At 41.1% G+C, this 20,764-nt stretch overlaps 1 protein-coding gene across 6 annotated transcripts in view; it reads right to left on the reverse strand.

The window, feature by feature from the left end:
• Window positions 1-20,764, reverse strand: part of Dgki (diacylglycerol kinase iota) — a 447,586-nt gene that overhangs the window by 301,565 nt on the left and 125,257 nt on the right. For all 6 annotated transcript variants that reach the window (XM_029478768.1, XM_029478767.1, XM_029478769.1 and 3 more), the window contains exon 2: window positions 1,379-1,487. In XM_029478768.1, coding sequence (XP_029334628.1) covers window positions 1,379-1,487 — 109 coding nt within the window. The remainder of the gene's footprint in view (window positions 1-1,378; window positions 1,488-20,764) is intronic.

Here is a 20,764-nt window from a genome sequence, read left to right on the forward strand (position 1 = left end):
ACACACACACACACACACACACACACAGTCTACTCCTAAGGTCTGTTATGATTTTGATAAAGGTCTAATAAAGAGTTGGGAAGCTGGAGCTGGTGACAAGTGTCTGCAGTCCTCAGGGGCTCAGGGTCTGCTCGGGTCACAGTGTGGATTCTGAGCCGGACTGAGCTACAGAGAGACATTCAGATAACTTAGTGGCAGGGCATAATATTATATTTGTGACAATATTTAACTAGTGTTCTAATAATTTTCAGTTTAAGAGCATCAAAAATGAAATGAATATTTCTCTTCCTCCCTCACCAGAAGCTGAAGGTAAGTCCCATTTGCTATTGGACAACCCTTTTTCTATTTGTCAGACTGTGTCATTGGCTTATGGGGGAAGTGTCTACAGTATACCTGACAATAAGTCCCTCTAGAGGATTTTAATTCTGCCAAGCGGAGAGACTGTGGAAATAAGATTTGCCCATAAATACACAGGCACTGAAATCGGGCATGCTTTCAAGTCGTAGTTCAAATCAAAACCCTTGTAGGCCAACATGAAAATCAGAGCTTACTTTTTATGGCCTGAGACCTTTGCTAAGGATGCTATGTGCTATGTTTCAGTTCAATAAAATGTCATCTTATCTGACACAGAAGGAAAAAATCCTGCTATTTACAATAGATGGAGTTGGAGATTTGGGCGTAGTCAAATGAGTGAGGCATAGGAAGTAGAATACCCTGCCATCTCACCTGTATGTAAATGATTACAAGGTTTATCCTACTCTGAGAATTGAGTTAGTTGAGCCTGGGAGAGACAGAAGATAGGCAACAGAAAGATTCTTCAGCTGATAGTAAGTCATAGTTAGATACCACGTCACAGTAGAGTGACCCTAAACAATGGGTGTTTCTTTATACTATTAACCAGATAATATAGTACACCCTTTTGTACAAGGCTAGAAAAAGGGAGTTAGATGGTTTCTAGCATAAATAACTGATAAATGTCTGAGTAGATATGTTTCACTCTATGCCTATACCTGTGTACATGTGTCAAAACACCACATGGTACACCACAAATACGTATTTTTATGTTTTAATAGGTTAAAAAAATAACCACTCCCCTTCTTTCCCACACAAATCTCCCCCCAGACCAGAAAAGGACATGGGTGAATCTATTCTGCTCATTGTTGAGACAGCATGGCCCTACATGTGGCTTCAGAAAGGTGGATGGCTGCCAGCCCACAGTTAGTGATCTCACTAACTTGACCACTGCCAACTCTCAGTAGACCTGTTCTGACTTGTGGAATCCTGAAGGTGAGATGAGCAAAATACAGCATGGAACTGAAATGAACTTGGGGGAGAAGACAAAACAAGACAAAACAAACACAAAACACCAGACACCTACGCTCCAGTCCAGAGTTGCTCTGGGCTCCTTCGCTGGACCGTTAGCCACAGGGAGACCAAGAGGATGTGCAGGTGCCAGATGCTGGAGGCCTGTCCGGGAGATGGCTTTCCTGCAGCAAGAAAATAAATAAATAAATAAATAAATAAATAAATAAATAAATAAATAAATAATAAATGCATACAGACAGACATGCATACATGTGTACATATGAACACGAGGATATGAGAATCCTGTACAGAGCTCACAGCCCCCTGTTGGATAGAATCTGTAAGGGAGCAACCTGAGGGAGTCTCTAGCATCTGATATCCTTTACAACTGTGGTGAGATACACCTCTACTAGAATAGACAGTAACAAATGCCCCCAAAATCAGAGAGCCTGAGGAGGCTGTTTTGTAATAGGACTACAGGGCTAGAAGCTGGAAGCTCAACTTCTTTTCAGGGTGGAGGGCAAGAGTGGAGCCTCACCACTTACAGAGAAAAAAAAAATAATGAGATACTTAGGATACTTGGAAAGAAATTCAAGTTGTCACAGATGAAATAGAAACAACGCCCTCTTGTGCAACTCCACTGCCCAGCACAGCACAGAAGTCTGGTTACCAATGGAAGCTTGCTTACTCCCTTCTTCTGAGAGCAATTTCCTTCTCCTGGCTGAGGATCACACCCCTGTCCTCTGAGCTGAGCTCCCTCAATGTGAAAAGACTGATTTGCATCTGCCAAGAAACATGACCCACACTTCCTCAGCCGCCCTCAGTCAGAGGAGCAGGGAGAAGCCACAAAGGACACAGCAGATACTGTGAATGCCCTCAAGGCACAGCCTCAGAGGGAAAGGTGCTTACAGCAGAAAGAAAGATGAAGGGTTAGGAGCAGACAGGGAAGAATGTGTTGCGTCCTAAAGGGCAGGGGACTCTTTTCATGTTCACTGACCTATCCAGACTCCACCTATGAATGACAGGTGAGGTTAGGCAAGAATAGTAGTTCTCCACACTCAGGAATAAACGAGTGTGTGCCAGCACTGGACACTGAGTGTGTCAGATATCTCAGCAGGTAGCCCCCCCCCTCTCTGTTTCTTTTAGGGTCTCTTGGAATCCTACCCAGGAAGTTCCAGAAACCGGTCTTCAGGAGTTGGCAGTTACCACCACAGGCTTGCTGGCATCCTTTCCAATGCAGGCTTCAGGCAACACATTAGCTCTGCATAATTCCCCAGACTCATCAGACGGGTGGAATTTTTGAAAGAAGATGGTCCAGTCATGGTTCCCTTTCCTCATGTTCTCCAAGATAGGTAGTTAACAACTTCAGTTTGGGCTCCTTGTGACAAAGTACATCCCACACCCTCTAGCCATATTCCTATGAGAGGAACAGTGACCAGGTGTGGTACCCTAGGCATGGAACCCCGGCATTAGCTCAGGAGACAGGGGCAGGGGGGTCTGAAGACACAGAAAGTCCAAGGCTATCCTGGGCCACATAGCAAGACCCTGGCTTAGAAAAGAAAAGGTAAGTGGACATTTGAAGGTGCTAAGATAGCCTAATATAATACAAGAAACAAGGGGGCGAGGAGTGAAGAGACGAGGAGACAGAATCTTCTGTGGAAATCCTTCTCTCACAGAGGTTTTCCTCCCATATTGAGGGACTTTCTCTACCATGGTTCATAGGGGTTTTCTTCTCTACCTTCAAAGTTCTTCCCATTAATGCTAAACCAGTTTCGCCCATTAAAATAAAAACAAAACAGACAAACAAAAACCCCGTGGTTTTGTAGATTCAGAAACCATAGGTTCTACTTTTAGGTCTTCAAGAGTCCTCACAAACTAAATTTAAGTGCTTAAAAAATTCCATAGCAAGAGGCTGAGATAGATGGATTATAATTTCAAAGCCTGCATAGAGCTACATAACAACTTTGAGGCTAGCCTGGGCAACTTAGTCAGAATCAATATGTAACTATATAGGAAAGTCTTTGGTTAAAATGTTATTGGTGGCAAGAGGACAAGGGAGAGAATGAAGGAAAGATGGGAGGGAGGGAGGGAGGGAGGGGAGGAGGGAGGGAGGGAAAGAGGAAGAGAGAGAAGGGAAGAAGGAGGGAGTGAGATAGGAAGGAAGGGGGAGAAAAGTACACACACATACACACACACACACACACACACACACACACACACACACTATCCAATCCAAGCACAAAGCCATAGGATGGCTGAACTCTCAAATTTTAGATGAATGAGAGAAAAACAAATCTTTTAGAGTTTCACGAACTATCTCAGAAAGTTGTGGTTAGAAAAAAGAAGTAGAGAAAACAAGATAGAAGTGGGAAAGAAGATCGAGTCAGGGCAGAGGAGGAGGAAGAAGAGAAAAGAAATAAAATTCCATTGTCTGGTCTTGGTAGAAACTACTGAACAAGTGAGTTCTGCTCCGGGGCACGTGTGAACTGTGACAGCCTAAGTTCCATCACCCTCCATAACTAGGAACCGACACCTGACCCAGCAGCAAGCTGCCCTGGCTACTGAATTAGTACACAAGGCATCTGTACACTACAGAACCTTGCTGCACCTTGACCCAGATAGTACTTCCCAGGAACTCCCATCAAAGAATGCACTTTTTTAGCATGTGGAAAGAAGCAACTAGGTCTTTTGTTTATTTCTTATTTATTCCCCATTATGGACGCAAAATTAAAGGCTGAATTCGTAATATTAACAGAAGAAAACGGTATAAACACTGCACATACAAACATTAATGAGGAGGGAAATGGGTTAAGAGGCATTGTAAGCAGCTACCAGTTGGTGGCTGAAGGTACACCTTTGAAAAGTTGATACATAAAACACAGAATAGAAAAATTATAATTAGAAAATATTGGGGCATGAGAGGCACTTTTGATTTCAGCTTTCTACTCTTCTAAACAGATGAACATCATTTTTTGTAATAGTTCATGCATGAATAGATATTTTCCTTCAAAGAGGAAAGGAATTTAATTATATCCGGGACCTCAACTAAAATCAGTGAGTGTTCCTTTTCTATTTACATCCATCATGGTGGAAGAAGATGACATGAAACTCTAGCAGAGCTTGCTGTGTGGATGGAAAGGGTGAGGGCAGAAGTTTTAGCTACAATTTGCTCTAATTAAACAATAAATGGGGGTTCAACTTCACATCCTTCCTCCTGCTCAGAATCCTCCCAAGTGCACAGACTGAAAGTGTGAAATGCCAACGATTCTATTAACTTCACAACATCACTTTGTGGGGAACGAGTATTCTCACAAGAGCATGTCTGAAAAGAACTGTGATATTAACTGTGAAATAAATATGAAAAGAAAATACTTCATAATTCAGTTCCCAGAGCATAATGCCACGTTAATGTCAATTACCTGACGTGAAAGACTAAGAACACATTTCAAGTACAAGAGCTATCATACATCTTCAATGGCATTCTATTATTGCCTTCCCTTCATTCAGTAAAGACTATAAACTCCTAAAGGACAGGACTTCATTCATCCACTAATCTTGTTACATCTAGCCCTGAGCTAGATAGACTCTGCACATATTCAATAAATGCCTTCTGAATTAGTGAATGAACTTGACCAAGAAGCTAAGCAAAACAGCTTGCTGATTTGATCAGGGCTTGAGAAATCCAGTTAGGTTGATTTGAATAATGTCCCAAGCTTTATACCTCAGAGATGTCCTTTGCTGAGAGGGTCCAAAATCCTTCAAAGCAGCTCTTTAGTAGTAAATGTAGCTGGGCATGGTGGAACACACCAGGGTTTTAATCCCAGCATGCAGAAGGTGAAGGCAGAGGCAGGAAAGTGGTACATTCAAAGCCAACTTGGACTACGTACACAGGGAGACTTTTCTAAACACCAATAGACAGACAGACAGACAGACAGATGTAGACTAGATAGAATCCAGTCTTCAATCCAGGCCTGCTGGTACATGCCTGTAATCCTTGCACTGGGAAAGTAGAGGTGGGCGGATAGTCAAGTCAAGGTTATTCAAGACCTGGACCAAACCATCTCATAAGAAAAGAAAGGAGGGGAAAGGGTAGGGAGTGAAGGAGAGAGGGAACGGGAAGGGGAACGGGAACGGGAAGGGGAAAGGGGAAGCGGGGACTAAAAGTAGCCAAGAAAAAAAGAGCTAACCTTGGAATTACCAAAACACCTCATCTTCTTGATATTAAGATAACAGTGGGTTGTCATCCCACTGTCCTGTTTATAAAGGACATAGGACAGTGATCATTTTTTAGACAAGGTCTCACCATGTACCTCTGGCTAGTTGACTTGCCTGAACTTACTAAGTAGACCAGGATGGCCTAACACAACTTTTGCCCCTGCCTCCCAAGTGCTGGGGCATGCATCACCACCTCTGGCAAGGGTACTAATATTTTTTTTATTATGTACTCACTCAAAGAAATATGTAGCATAAATACTCTTCATAAAGAAAATCTTTTTAAAATGCACAGGAAGACATGCAAGACTGATTATTCAGCCATGGTACCCTCTTGGGATCCATTTCAAAATTTCAATCTACTCTCCTTTCAACTGACATGGCTCAGAGTCAAGCCATCCACACCACCTTCTGGGAGTCTAATTCATGAGGATAAAACTCCTGCATATTGAGTGGGGAAATGTCAGAGAATGGAGAGTGTGTTTTGTCCAGGACATCTAAAGACTGGGAGGAGCTACTGATGCATTCATCTCCACTTTCTAGAAAGGCGTCAGCTATATAAAAAGGTACTCTGTGCCTTGGTCACACTCTTCAAGTGCCTCAACAGACATCCTATGGGACTGGCAATGCAGACCAGTGGGAGAGTACTTGTCTAGTATGTGTGAGGCTCTGAGATCAATACTCAGTACCCCCAAACAGACATAAAGAAACGTGTGTGTGTGTGTGTGTGTGTGTGTGTGTGTGTGTGTGCCGTTGTACTTTTCTTCATGTCATGTAGAACCTATTTGTTTTTATCCGAGGCAGACTATACTGCTTCTCAGTTAACATGAACAACAGCCCGAAATGCCAAAAGTCCACACAGTGAGAACCAGTCCCAAACCCCACATAAATATAAATATTCCACTCGTAATTTTATGTAGGGGAACAATCTGTGTGATTACTTGAGCCAAAGTCTAACTTTGCATATGAATTCAAAGGAGTTTTTGATTATTTTAAATATACATCAACATCTTCAAGGATGTAATTACTACTGGGGGGGAAAAAGGTGGGACTTAATTTCCTAAGTTCAGTCAGAAAGTCACTGCTGTATTGAACCATCAAAACAATATACCTGTAGATATGGACTTTGGTACTCCGTGGTGATTCCTTCTAAAACAATTAAGACAGGGATGCTGGATTCTTGCCCACAGTGGAGTTTGAGCTGGTCCCTTTAAAAGTCTTCTAGAAGACTGGACATAGCTTAATGGCAGAATAAACATGTAACCTAGCATGTGTAGAGGCCTGGATTCAGTCCTCAGCACAAGAAGGAGTAGGAAGATGGGGGGTGGGGGGGAAGAGGAGGAAGAGGAGGAGGAGTAGAAGGAAGAGGTGGTGGTAAAAAAGAAAAAAGGCTTCTAAGCACTTCTAATGTGTCCCCAGCTGAGCGCCACAGTCACAGAGCTGTGCAGGCTTAGACTAGTGTGCCTACTAAAGCGACTAAGCCTATTTCCAATTCATTCTATATTTCTATATTGTCCATATAGAATTTTCTGTATTCATTCACAATTTCATTCAACCAACAAAACATTTATGAGTATCTATTTTATACTAAGCACTGCCCTAGATGTGTAGATTCATGAATGAATCAAACTGACCTAAGTTACTGCCTGTGAAAAGCTCACAAAACATATTTCACCACATTTAGAATCATTTTACATATCTTATGGATCCCTTACAACAGTGAGGCTGGGACTTTCATTATCCCTAATATGGAGTAACAGTTAAGCTGCCCGTCCAAGGTCATATGCACAGGAAGAGGGTCAAATGAGTGTGAACCAGAGAAGTTATCATCTTCTGTTACACAATTCCACACTTTCATGGGACCCTGACAGCACACAAATTCATACCAAATGACTACAAAATTAGCCCCTTCTATTCTTGTCTCCTATTGCCTTAACCTATTGCACAACCTACCTATTGCACAACCTACCTCCACAATAAGAATATAAACTTCAACAAAGAAGGTATTAGAACATACAGATTAAGAGCAGAACTTGGAATACGGGAAAGAGACAACTAAGACTACGATACCAATAGATCAGTGCCTCAGTCAGTTCTTATCAGAAAGGCTGTCACTCACAGTAGATGAGAACAACCATAAAGACCCACAACTAGACAATGTGACTGAAATTCTGGGGCCATCAGTCCTAGGTGGGATGTCTTTATCACAACCTTCCCCTCAAGGCTCACTGATCTATATGGAAGAGAGAGCAGAAAGACTGTAAAAGTTAGAAGTGGTGGATGACTTCAAGGATACAACGCCTTCCAGACACAACAAGATGATATGCACATGAATAGATAGAGCCTGATGCACACACGAGATCTGCACAGGATCAAGCCAGACAAAATTCCAGCACTAAGAAGAAGTAGACACAAAGACACTCCCCACCACCACCACCAACAACAACAAGCTATTTGCAACTGATACTTTCTCGGAAAGGGAAAAATCAGGGATTTTGTCCCAAAAGATTGTCACTGCATACACCAGGGGCACTGCAGGGAAGGCCCCAAGCTCAGGAAAAGTTGGTCAGCACAGAATAGACTCCATTTTTTTTGCACTTTTGTTTTGTTAATTTTTGTCTTTTGGATGTTTGTTCTTATTTTTGGTTTCTGATTTTTGAGACTTTTGTTTCTGGGGGGCAGCAGGGAGCTGGGTAGAGAGGTGGGAAGGATTATGAGAAAAGTTGGGGAAGGGAAAGGATATGATCAATACATTACAAACTTTTTTAAAGAAAAGAAGTGTAGAAAAATATTTAGAGAACAAAAAAAGATGACAATTCACCTTACCAATGGGTACATCTTAACCGTTAAGTTTCAATTTTCTTATGTGTGAGTGTGTGTATTCATATATACAGTGCATATATATGTATGTGTACACATACATGTGATGGTTATTCCTGGTTGTCAACTTGACTACATCGGGAAAGAACTAAAAATCAGAAATGGAGGGCACACTTGTGATCTTGTGGCTGGAAGACCCAGGCTTCTGACCCAGATCTTGCCATGGGATGATTTATGCTTTTGGACCAGATCTTGAGGCAAAGTGGCCATGAAAAGCTTAGGGTTAGGCAAGGTAGTACACACCTTTAACCCAAGTATGGAATTGCCAGAAGCAGTGTGATCTTCGTATTATAAGGGGAAGCATAGATAAATCAATGTTTTATTCTCACTGGTGTAGATACTTATTCTGGTTATACATTTTCCTTTCCTGTATGTAATGCTTCTGCCAAAATCACCATCCATGGCCTTACAAAATGCCTTATCTGCCTTCATGATATTCCTCACAGTATTGCTTCTGACCTGCACAGCCAGAGAAGTGCGACAATGGGCCCAAGATCATGGAATCCACTGGTCTTACAATGTTCCCCACCATTCTGAAGCAGCTGGCCTGATAGAAAGATGGAATGACCTTTTGAAGACACAGTTACATTGCCAATTAGGTGGCAGCAGCATGGAGGGCTGGGGCAGAGTTCTTCAAAAGGCAGTATATGCTTTGAATCAACATCTGATATATAGTACAGTTTCTCCCATAGCCGGGATCCATTGGACCAGGAATCAAGGGATGGAAAGGGGAATAGTTCCACTTAATATCACTCCTAGTGACCCACTAGGAAAGGTTTTGCTTGCTGTCCCTGAAACCCTAAGTTCTACTGACCTGAAATTTTGGTTCCAGAGGGGAAAATGCTCCTGCCAGGAGCTACAACCAACATTCCATTGAACTGAAAGCTCAGACTTCCCCCTGGTCATTTTGGGCTTCTAATGCCCTTAAACCAACAGGCTAAGAAAGGAATAACAGTGTTAGGAGGGGTGATAGATCAGATTACCATGGAGAAATTGGATTGCCTCTCCACAATGGAGGTAAGAAGGATTATGTCTGGAGTGCAGGAGATCCTTTAGAGCATCTCTAATACCACCATATCCTGTGATTAAAGTCAATGGGGAACTATAAGAGCCTAATCCAAGCAGGATGACAAAGGGCACAGAAGGAAGGAAGGTACGGGTCACTCCCCCAGGAAAAGAGCTAAGACTGAGATGCTTGCAGAGGGTGGAGGAAATACAGAATTGGTAGTAGAGGAAGGTAGTTATAAATACCATCTAAGGCCATGTGACCAGTTGCAGAAACAAGGCCTGTAAGTAATATGCATGCTTCTGTTTTATTTTGTTAGGAACACATTTATATAGATATTTGCGCTTTCTTCCAATTTCTTTAACCTCAATTAAGAAAATATCAATTGGTATTTAAGTTGAGATACTAAAAGGATATTCCTAAGGGACATTGACTTCTTCTAAATTTACAATGTGTTTGTGATTGTACAAGGGATAGTTATATCATGTTAGGCAATATTAATGACCTGGTAATTGTTTCATTTGGATAAGGGATATGATTTGTGTCAAGTTGACAAGGAGTGCATTGTGAGGGTTATTCCTGGTCAGCTTGACCACATCTGGAATGAACTACAATCCAGAAATGGAGGACACACTTGTGACCCATATCTTGAGACTAGGAGACAGAGACTTCTAACTCAGATCATGACATGGGATGACACATGCTTTTGATCTTGAGGCATAGTGGCCACTAAAAGTTTAGGCCCAGGCAAGGTAGTACATGCCTTTAATCCCAGGAGACTGCAGCAAGCAGATTTCTGAGATCAAGGCCAACCTGGGATAATGCAAATTCCAAATCCAGGTGTAGTGGTACACACCTTTAATCTGGGCTACACCTTCTACTGGAGGCCTACACAAGGACATTAGAAGAAGGAATGCTCTCTCTTCACCTGCTTGCACTTACTTGCCAGCACATCTGTTGGAATCTATCTCTTCAGGATTCTAGCTTATACAGAAGAACAGCTGAAACACCTAGCCTCATGGGACTGAGCAACTATTAGATTCTTGGACTTCCCATCCACAGCTGCTCATTGTTGGGTTAGTTAGACTGCAGACTGTAAGTCATCACAGTAAATTCCCTTAATATATAGAAACATTCCATAAGTTCTGTGACTCTAGAGAACCCTGATTAATACATGCATACACATATCCATATCCATACACACAATAAAACAATCATGGTCAATCAGAGAACAGTGAAGTTTTTTGTTTGTTTGTTTGTTTGTTTGTTTTAATGTTGAAGAATGATAGCACACAGGATATACAACATCTGCTACTGTCACTGGCATTATTACACATTCAATGCTCTCACAGCATCTAGCTACAGCTAGGCACATGGTAATCTCTGGGTAAACATGTGCCCTTTTTATTGCTTTCAAATATTCTAAGTCCCCTGGACAGTTAGGGTCCATCAATAGAGATCTGACAGGCTTCCAGCGCATGGCAGGGAGTTCAAAGGCGGCTATTCAAACAGAAATTTCTTCAGGTTGGGGAGTAATCCTCTAGTTGCCTACAAAATCACTCTTTTGCCCTAGGCTGTCTGTCTTACTCGTGCACCCTTCTCCCCTTAGACTAATTCAACATTTTGAAAATAAACATGCAAGTCAAATGCTACAGGCTTTATCTGTTGTACTGGATTTATGTAAATGAGCACAACAGAAAAGCAATGTTTAATTTATAACAATAGACTCACTATTAAATGCAAGTTCTACTGCTAGACAAGAACTGTCTCCCATGGAGAGCTCGTCATAACCACATCCTTAAAACAACCTTGGCATGACGGAGGCTGTGATAATAAACTTCCTTGTAAAGCGAAGATTTCTTAGCTAAAATCCTCTCAGGAGTTAATGGCCTTTCCTCTTTAAAGAATTATTTGAAGAGAGAACAAGTTATCTTCCAGGATAACAAACAGATGGTGATACGATGGGCTGAGTTGTGCCCCTCCCTCAATTCCTTGTATAGAAGTCCTAGTGTGCAGTACCTCAGAATCTGGCCTTACGTGAAGACTGGGTCGTTAGAGAGAGGGCTGCTGGGTTTAAATGAGCTCCTCAGAGTGGACACCTGATGCTCTGGAACTGGTATCATCATGAAAAGTGGAAATATCACAGACACTTAAAAAGTTACAGGAAGACAGCAGTCAAGAGGAAGGTGGCGAGGTTACAAACCCAGGACAGGGAGAGATGACCAGCAGATGGCCAATGGCTGGGAGAGTCTTAACACAAATTGTCCCTCACAGCCTCAGCATGTTGAGCTTAGGTAAAAAACAGCAAGTTCCTATTGTCTGGGCTATTCAGGTGGTGGACGTGGCTGTGGGGGCCTAGCAAGCCCCCAGCCTTCAGAACTAGACCCCACGCTCGCAGTGAGCACAATGGATGTGTCGAACTTCAGATCTCTTTTTCCTGTCACCCCATAAAACTTCAGGGGCCATCTTACCAGACTTCTACCTCACAAAACAATGGTATTTTAAGACAGACACTTTCTAATAAAAGTGCAAGGTAAAAGACACTTTCCTCATACAAACCTCAGAAAATCTGACAAAGATTTAGATAACACATTAGTGAAGTAAGAAACAGATTCAAGGAAAATTCAATAGACACATACGAAGTTGAAAATTCTGAAAGGAAAAGGATAGTTGAAAAGAGTGAATTAGCAGTGAAAGAAGATGGCTTTGTACAGGTTTAAAAGATTACAGTTTGAGAAATGCTTGTCATGCAAACATGAAGACCTGAGGTTGGATCCACAGCACCCTCAGAAAACACCAGGAACCCTAGCACGGCGAAGGAGGAGATGAGAGGACTCCTCTGCCAACTGACTAGGTAGCCTAACTTCATCTGTGAGCACCTGGTTAAGTAAGAAGCCATATCTGAAAAACTGACGCCCAGCATCAACCTCTGGCTCCACACACACATGTGCACGCACACATACACACCATGAATACATACCTACACAAGTGTGTGTGTGTGTGTGCCTGCGCGCGCGCACACACACACACACACACACACACACACACATACACACACACACCACAAATATTTAAAAAGAGATTACACCCTCTGTGATGCTAGCTTCTCTTTTACTCACAGAACTACAGCATCACACTTGTGTACAAGCCAATTGCTACATTTATAGGAACAAGATCATCTGCCCCTCTATCTGTTTCCAGCTAATAATCAAATATACAGAGACAACAAAATTACCACTTACAGGAGTTTGACATGAGAGTCAATTACTGAATAACAAGGCTCTATTTTTATTCAGGCCAATTAGAATAAATAGAATTAAGATGGTATTTAAAACACCAAGCAGTGTCCATTCACCACAATGTGTGGTAGTTTGATTCTTGCTACTCAGGGTTCCAATGATGACTTGGGATTCCTGGAATGGCTTTATGGCTATCTCAAACATCCTGAATAATTTCTTGAAATAAGTTCTCCTTCCTCCAAAGGATAATTTCTTGGGCACCAGGAGTGGACTGGGGCATTCTTGTAATCTTCTCTTGGGTCAAGTCTAATCTGAGACAGAGCATTTCAACTTCTCAGAAGAATGACTGTCAGGAAGTCAGGATGAGCAAGGCTGGAAAAAGGAGAAGCTGAACTGCACGTCAGTCAAACATCAGCTGAGGTCTCCTCAGCAGAGGAACTGGTGACAAGCCGGTCTTTCAGAATTGGCATGAATTGGGGTAAAGACACCCATAGCAACCAGTGTCTGGACTTGGACAACCTCTAGGGAACACTTTCTCATTGGCAAGAGGTTCCCTTATGCCTGGGGCTCAGCTGTTGAAGACAGATATCCAACAACAATGAACAAATTTAGGAGAAAAACATTAGCATGAGAACATAAGCCACTTGAGACTTCAGAGACATTTTCGAAAAGATTTAAGTCCACAAAGCTGCTCCTAGTAAGACTACTGGTTCACCTTCATGTCTCATGTTGTTGTAAAATATCCTGGTGAAAAGCAGCCTTCAGGATTTGGGGTTATTAAGCATACCATTCCAGATAACAGACTATAATACAGGGAGGCCACAGTGTCAGAAGCTTAAATTATCTAATCAGATTCTGTCAAGATTAAAAACAAGTCCAGGCATGATCACCTATGTGTTTGTTCTTGGCTCCACGACTCCACTTGTCTATAGCCCAGTGACTTCCAAACCAGGGAATGTTGCCACCCACAGTGGGCTGTATATTTCCATATCAATTAACCATATTGAGAAAAATTTCCACAGACATGCCGATGGGTCAACCCAACATAGACAATTCTCCATGGAGGTTCTCTTTCCAGATGATTTTAGGGTATAACAAGTTCACAAATAAAGCTAACCAGCACAAGGGCCAACTGGAGAAGTTTGTCTTTGGAATCTGCCTCTCCACTCCACACCAGCATACTAGTCCTGACCCCATCTACATCCCATCACCACAGAACAAATTAGGTTAGATCCCTTATATGGGAACCTGGATGCTCAGAAAGAACTCATAAAAGGAGGGAAATTTACACGGCATCCAAAGTAGTTAAATAATGTTCCTAAATAACGAGTCATAAAAGCCATAAATATAGATGGCAATGTCTGTAGTTAAATTCAGTTATGTTGACTTGGAGATCAGTGTCTTCCTACCACTGACTCACATCGACAGTGTGTCTTCTGACTACAGGAGTGCTAAAGTTCTCTCAGTCTAGTCACTGTGTCAGAAGACACACTGACAATGTGAGTCAGTGGTAGGAAGACACTGATCTCCAAGTCAACATAACTGCAATACACTTTCTTTGCTACAGGAATTATTTCAAAGTGGGGCTTGACTCTCAGAACATAGAACAAAGCCAAAGAAACCAAGAGCCTGTGAGGCTGAAGCAAGGGGATGTTAGGCCCGGAGACTGGGTAGCAGGTAGATTTGCCTTGGTGCTATGCACCAGAGCTAATATACAGTCAAGTCTTAGCCCTTCCTTCTGGAGACAAAGGAAATCTACACTTATTAATAAATCCCTTCTTACGGGGCTTGTTCAGCCCACAAGGGAACTTCTCCTGAATTTTCTGCAAGGGCAAACTTACTATTTTAGACAAAAATTTCAGGAGACATTAAATAAAAAAAAAAAAAGTACAAGAAAATAAGCAGGACAGAACCTGTCCCCCAGAAAACTCAGGTATTAAAGGGCAAATATCGATATTTAAAGAAGCCATGTCTGAAGAATTTAACATTCTCCTATAAATACAGGCTATCAGTAAAGAGAAAAAAAAATAAGGAAGGAAATAGAAATTCTTAAAAGTGCTTAAAAGTACCATAACTAATGTAAAAGTTTGATGTAGGTGCCTGACAGTAGATTTGAAATGATAGTTGAGGGAGCTGGAGAGATGGCTCAGTGGTTAAGAACACTGACTGCTCTTCCAGAAGTCCTGAGATCAATTCCCAGCAACCACATGGTGGCTCACAACCATCTGTAATGAGATCAGATGCTCTCTTCTGGTATGTCTGAGACAGCTGCAGTGTAGTGACATATAATAAATAAAAAAACTTTTAAAAAGATGATAGTTGAAGAAATCAATACACTCAAAGGTGAGACAAATAAAAACTTTCAGTCTCATTAAAATAAAAAAATAAAAAATGAGTTATAAACCCATAGAACATCATAATGCACACTGGCATGTTTATAAAAGATATCCCAAAAGACAGAGATAAAAATAGACAGGAATTGTATTTGAATAAATAACAACAAAAATTTCTAATACTTCTTTTTCTTTAAAAAAAAACCACAATCTATGCATTTAAGAAATTCAATCATGACAAACTTATAGAGCTCCATATGAAAAACATTACAATCTGTCTCTCAAAAAGTCAAAGATAGGGGGCTGGTGAGATGGCTCAGCGGGTAAGAGCACTGATTGCTCTTCAGAAGGTCCTGAGTTCAAATCCCAGCAACCACATGGTGGTTCACAACCATCTGTACAGCTACAGTGTACTCATATACAAATAAATAATAAATAAATCTTTTTTTAAAAAAAGGCTTGAGAGAAATAAGCAATATCTGAGGAAGACTATTATTAAAAAAAAGTCAAAGATATTGAGTTTTGAAGTCAGCAGGAGGAAAATTAATCTTCGCTGCCAGGGAGCCTTAACACAGTGAAAAGATGAGTTTTCATTAGAAAGAATGTATACCAGAAAAAAATGCATTCTGTATCAAAAGCACTGACGCTCAATAAAATAGTAGACAAACGTTCTATAGGCATTAAAAATAAGGAATCTATAACAGCTGCAGAAATCCCTCCAACAGGAATACCTATAAAGCCTTCCCATCAGCTCGGAGAAAACAGCACTTACTTAGACATCTGGGAAACAAAGCGAACCGGCAACGGCATTTATTTTAAAGGCCTCCAAAAAAAAAAAAAGCAGAGAACACCAAGAATTGGCAAGAACACTTAACAACCAGAACTCTTGCACGGTGCTCTTAGAAATGCAAAAATGGTGAAGCATTTTGGAAAATATTTTGGCAATTTCGGATATAGTTGAATATAAATATAAACTTGGATCCAATCAATTACTCTCCTAGATGTTTGTATAAAAAACATTAAAATATGTACATGAATGTTCCTGGTAACTTTGTTCATATTATTAAGGAAAAAATACAAGCAGCTCAGAAGCCCAGCAACAGAATGTGTAAAGGAAATACAGCATACTGAGTCACCGCGATACACTCAGAGATAAAACGAACTACCTCTACTTCCAGCATGGATGGATGGATCCTAAAACAATATACTGAGTAAAATACATAGGATACAAAAGAAAAGAACTATGTACAGATTCTTTCTATATATAAAGTTCTGAAATAGGAGAACTAGTCCACTGTGGAAGAAATCATAGTACTGGTTGCCAGTGGAAGAGGAGCGCTGACTGGAAGACACAGGAGACACTTTCTGGGTGAAGAACATGTTTCTAGTTGTACTGAAGGTGTTAGCTACAATCTTGTTGCAATGCATTCACTTGTTCTTAATATGTATATACCTCAATAGAATTCTCAAATAAAAAGGATAAAGTGTATAACTTGCTATCAAACAAGAAACCAATCTTTAGTGGCTGACCATTCAAAGATAATTATTGAAACAGTTTACTCTGGAACTAAGTTTTATCTTTCAATTATTTCCCAAATTATGCTATGGGGATCACCTGTTCCCTGCTACATAATGACCCCCTCCGCCATGATAAATATTCTAATTCTAGTACATAATTGCACTCATTGAAATCTTGTTCATTTTCATGTTGTGTCCAGTTTAAAACTCCTACTCCCTTCCCACAGTCCTGAGGCACAGAGGGCTGGCTGACCTGCAGGGAAAGGGGCCATGCTTGCTGCAGACACTACTTCCTCTCTGAGAACACAGCAAAGGTTTTGAAGATGAATCCAGTATCAGGACTACGGCCAGGACAGGTACTGGCATTGCAACAGGGGCTGTATGAAACACAGAGCAACACTGCTAATGCTATGACTCTGGGCAAGTTCTTAAACTACCTTTGCTTCAACTGAAAAAAGGGAGGATTATCTCTTATGGACAGTATGAGAATGTGAACCCACCTTACCTCATGGAAGCATTTCCTTTTAAATCTATAGAGTCCTTGATGTCAAAAATAATGAAACCACATTCACAAGCAGGATGGGTTTATTGTGGAGCTAATGAGGCATAGACTTCAGGTTTCTCGCTCTGGTGGGCCACTATGAGGACTGGAAGCCACAGGGTTTTTCAGGCAGAAGGGGAGAGAAAATTAATCAGGAAGCATTTGTTTCTAAGGATCTGTCGTCTGTGTTCTTACAAGAGTTTAAAATGATGGTAGGGAAGGAGAGAAAGAGAAGCCAGACCTCAAAGATCACACATGCCCGAAACTTCACCAGAAAAATATCTGTCTTGAATTGACACAAAATTATGAGGGGGAAGAAAGTCTTTCCAAGACACTTGACCACATGAAGTCTCATGAAAGCTGTTTTGCATGCTCATGCGTCTATGTTGCATGCTCATGCAGTCTATGGTGCATGCTCATGCAGTCTGTGTTGGGTGTTTAGTAAGAAGTAGTTACTTTGATACATTTTTCTTAGTCTAGGAAACAAATACAAATTCGTCTAGATTGTGGTAGGAGTGAGCTAAAAACAGCTCTCACCCTGAGTCTCAAGGAATATTATAAAGGTACCAAGATCTATGACGTCTACATCAAAAATTACTGACATGGGAATTTTTTTTAAAAGACAGCCAGCAACCTCCCCCCGCCCCCGGCTCCTGTCCATCTTCTGCTTCTTTGTGGGCCATAGCCCTCTGGAACTAAAAGTCAAAAGTCAAACTGAGCTTTCTCCCTCCATCCACTTCTGTCAGGTTCTTTGATCCCAGGAGTGAGAAGGTGACTGAGACACCACATTTCCAACAGATGTTCCCAGAATAATTGCTTCTCTTTGTAGAAAAAAAAATGAAATTGGGTCCTTACCCCACAACAAATATAAAACTTATAATTACCAGCAGATTAAAGATGAAGATGTATAATGCAAACTGGAAGTTGTAACAGATGAGATCATAAACATCTTTTAGTTACTGAAATAGAGGGAAGCATTTAATAAACGTAACTGAAAAAAAAACCTACAAATTCAGGGAATTACAAATAAACTAAATTCTAAGTGTCACTCACTTTTCTGTGGCCACCAACAACTGTCTACTTGAACGTACGACCTACTCAACACAAGAACAATCCTACCAAGATACTGGAAAGCTGGCTACCTCCCCAGGGACGGGGAGGTCTTAGACCTCAGAAAAGAATCCACGTCTACCATTTGACTAGACCAGCATAAAGCTACTAAATTCTAAGTCTAATTCTTATACTCACATTATTTCTAAAGTTTGAATATTCAGTAAAAAGAGAGAGAGAGAGAGAGAGAGAGAGAGAGAGAGAGAGAAATGTACTGACAAAATCTTCTCCCTGCAATTGAAAGTGAGGTGGGGGAAGGCATCAGAATAGAAATAAAAGAACAATACTCATAAAAGAAAAAAAAATCCTGTTATTTAAGCCACTATAAGAGTAAAAAGGTAAGTAGAAATGAATGATTTTATTTTAGCATTAGATATTCTCTAAAACTACGCATGTGAAAGGGTTAGAAGACATAAAGTCCTAGAAGACAGTGAAGCAAAGGTTCAGGCAGGTGGGTCACAGAAATAAAAACCCAAATAACAGGAGGAGATGAACGTGAACATGCTCAGACTCATCAAAGAAAAAGCCATCACGCCTGTCCCCCCCACCCCCTTCTTTTCTCCTCCCACCCCAACATTCCTGTTCAAGTGCAACATAGGAAGACGCAGAACTTATGTAGGTTCATAACAAGCATGGTATGGCCTGGTGGCTCTGCAATACAACTTAGTACTTTGAAGAAATGAAGTATTTGTTGACTCCAGTCAATAAATAAATAAATAAATATCACCCCTAATGTTTTAATAACCTTACAATTCTGTGTCAGACCACATGGTTCCGGGACTTGATTTGCAATGGAGACGCCTTTTTCAGACACGCTTCCTGAATCTGCCGAACATTCTGAATGCCGGCAGTTCTCACCCTTTGAGAATAGATTTTATTTGATTCCAGCAGCAACAAGTGATTTGCATGTGAGTTTGATGGATGAGACGGCTGATTCAGCTCCATGACAGATAATTGAAACGATCGTTGTTTCATAAAACAGTTTCTCAAAGTAATTCTGAAGGATAATTGACTTTCAGGGTTTCAGAGTAATCAAATCCAACCTTCTACATGACTTAGAAACCAGCTCTGCCAAGGGCCCTGATAAACAGCCAGGCTGTTCTTCAGTGTGGCTCTGTAAGGAATGCATAACTAAACAAAACACGCCAGAGCACAATGGGAGAGAGACCTAACAGTGACCTAAATTAATCTAAGTACCACAGATTATGAATTTATAATCTTTGTAATGATTAACATTGGACCATATAGTTCCTGTGCATGGAAACTCATGTCCAAATCGTCACGTATACTAACTCCTGTCCAAAGCACAATGAGATCGTGTTGAAAAGTGTTCCTGTTTGACTAATCGTAAAAAATATCAGAAACATCAATGAAACTGAGACATAATTTGTTTACGGAATTTCCCAAGGCAACCAGTCCAGCAACCCCAGGCCTGGGGCATTATGGCCACCTCTTCCTTTCTACAGTCTACAAAGAATATCTGCCTCAGTCACTTACAGAAGCCCTGTAGTGGCTACTACCAAACACAGAGCTATAAATTCATCCTCTCATATCTCCAATCTTCCAAAATGTCTTCCATTTCAGTATTTCTCAGCTTTTGTTAATATATGCTCTTATGGTCAAATTTTCAAGATTTCTTGATATCTGTGGTATAATTTATTTGAATTTGGAAATTATCATTCTTCAAAGGCATTATCTATCAAGCCTTGGAATATTTCCTGATATCAATATTTATTTCTTCTAGTTTTCTCTAATGTAATGGTCCAAAGCTGTATTGGTTAAAAATCATGTTTTTGGTAGCTACAAAAGTCTAACGTTGTTTTCTTTAGGACTCTTTTCAGGACACAGCATTGTTTAAAACATCATGCTTTTAAATATATACAATATAAATGCTTCTAGGATAATGTTCATCTTAAGCAGTCTGAGCTTGGCCCTAAGGGGATAGGAACTCCACAGGAAAACCAATAGAATAAAATAACCTGGACCCTTGGGGCTCTCAGAGACTGAACCACCCAAGAACATACATGGGCTGGACCGAGGCCTCCCCACACATATATCACAGATGTGCAACTTGAGTCCAGAAAAACTGGAACAGGAGCTATCCCAAAAGCCTGCATGTGGGATATGTTCTAGCTGGGCTGCCTTTCTGGCCTCAGTGGGAGAGAAGTGCCTAGGCCTGCATAGTCATGAAGTGCCAGGGTGGGGGATACCCAGGGTGGACCCCACCTACTCAGAGAAGGGGAGAGAGATGGGGGAAGGACTATGGGAAGGGGGTGAGTGGGATGGAGGCCGTGAGCAGGATGTAGAGTGAATAAGTAAAATAATAATTATATAATTAATTTTTTAAAAAGACATATGAGTTTGGGCTGGATCGATGGCTCAGAGGTTGAGAGCACTGCTCTTCCAGAGGTACTGAGTTCAATTCCCAGCAACCACATGGTGGCTTAGAACCATATATAATGAGATCTGGTGCCCCCTCTGGCGTGTAGGCAGAACACTGTGCACATACCAAATAAATCTTTAATAGCTTCTGCAAGGCTAAAGACACCATCAATAAGACAAAAAAACCACCAACAGATTGGGAAAGGATCTTCACCTATCCTAAATCAGATAAGGGACT

This window comes from Mus caroli, chromosome 6 (assembly GCF_900094665.2).
Source record: "Mus caroli chromosome 6, CAROLI_EIJ_v1.1, whole genome shotgun sequence".
Lineage (NCBI taxonomy): Eukaryota > Metazoa > Chordata > Mammalia > Rodentia > Muridae > Mus > Mus caroli.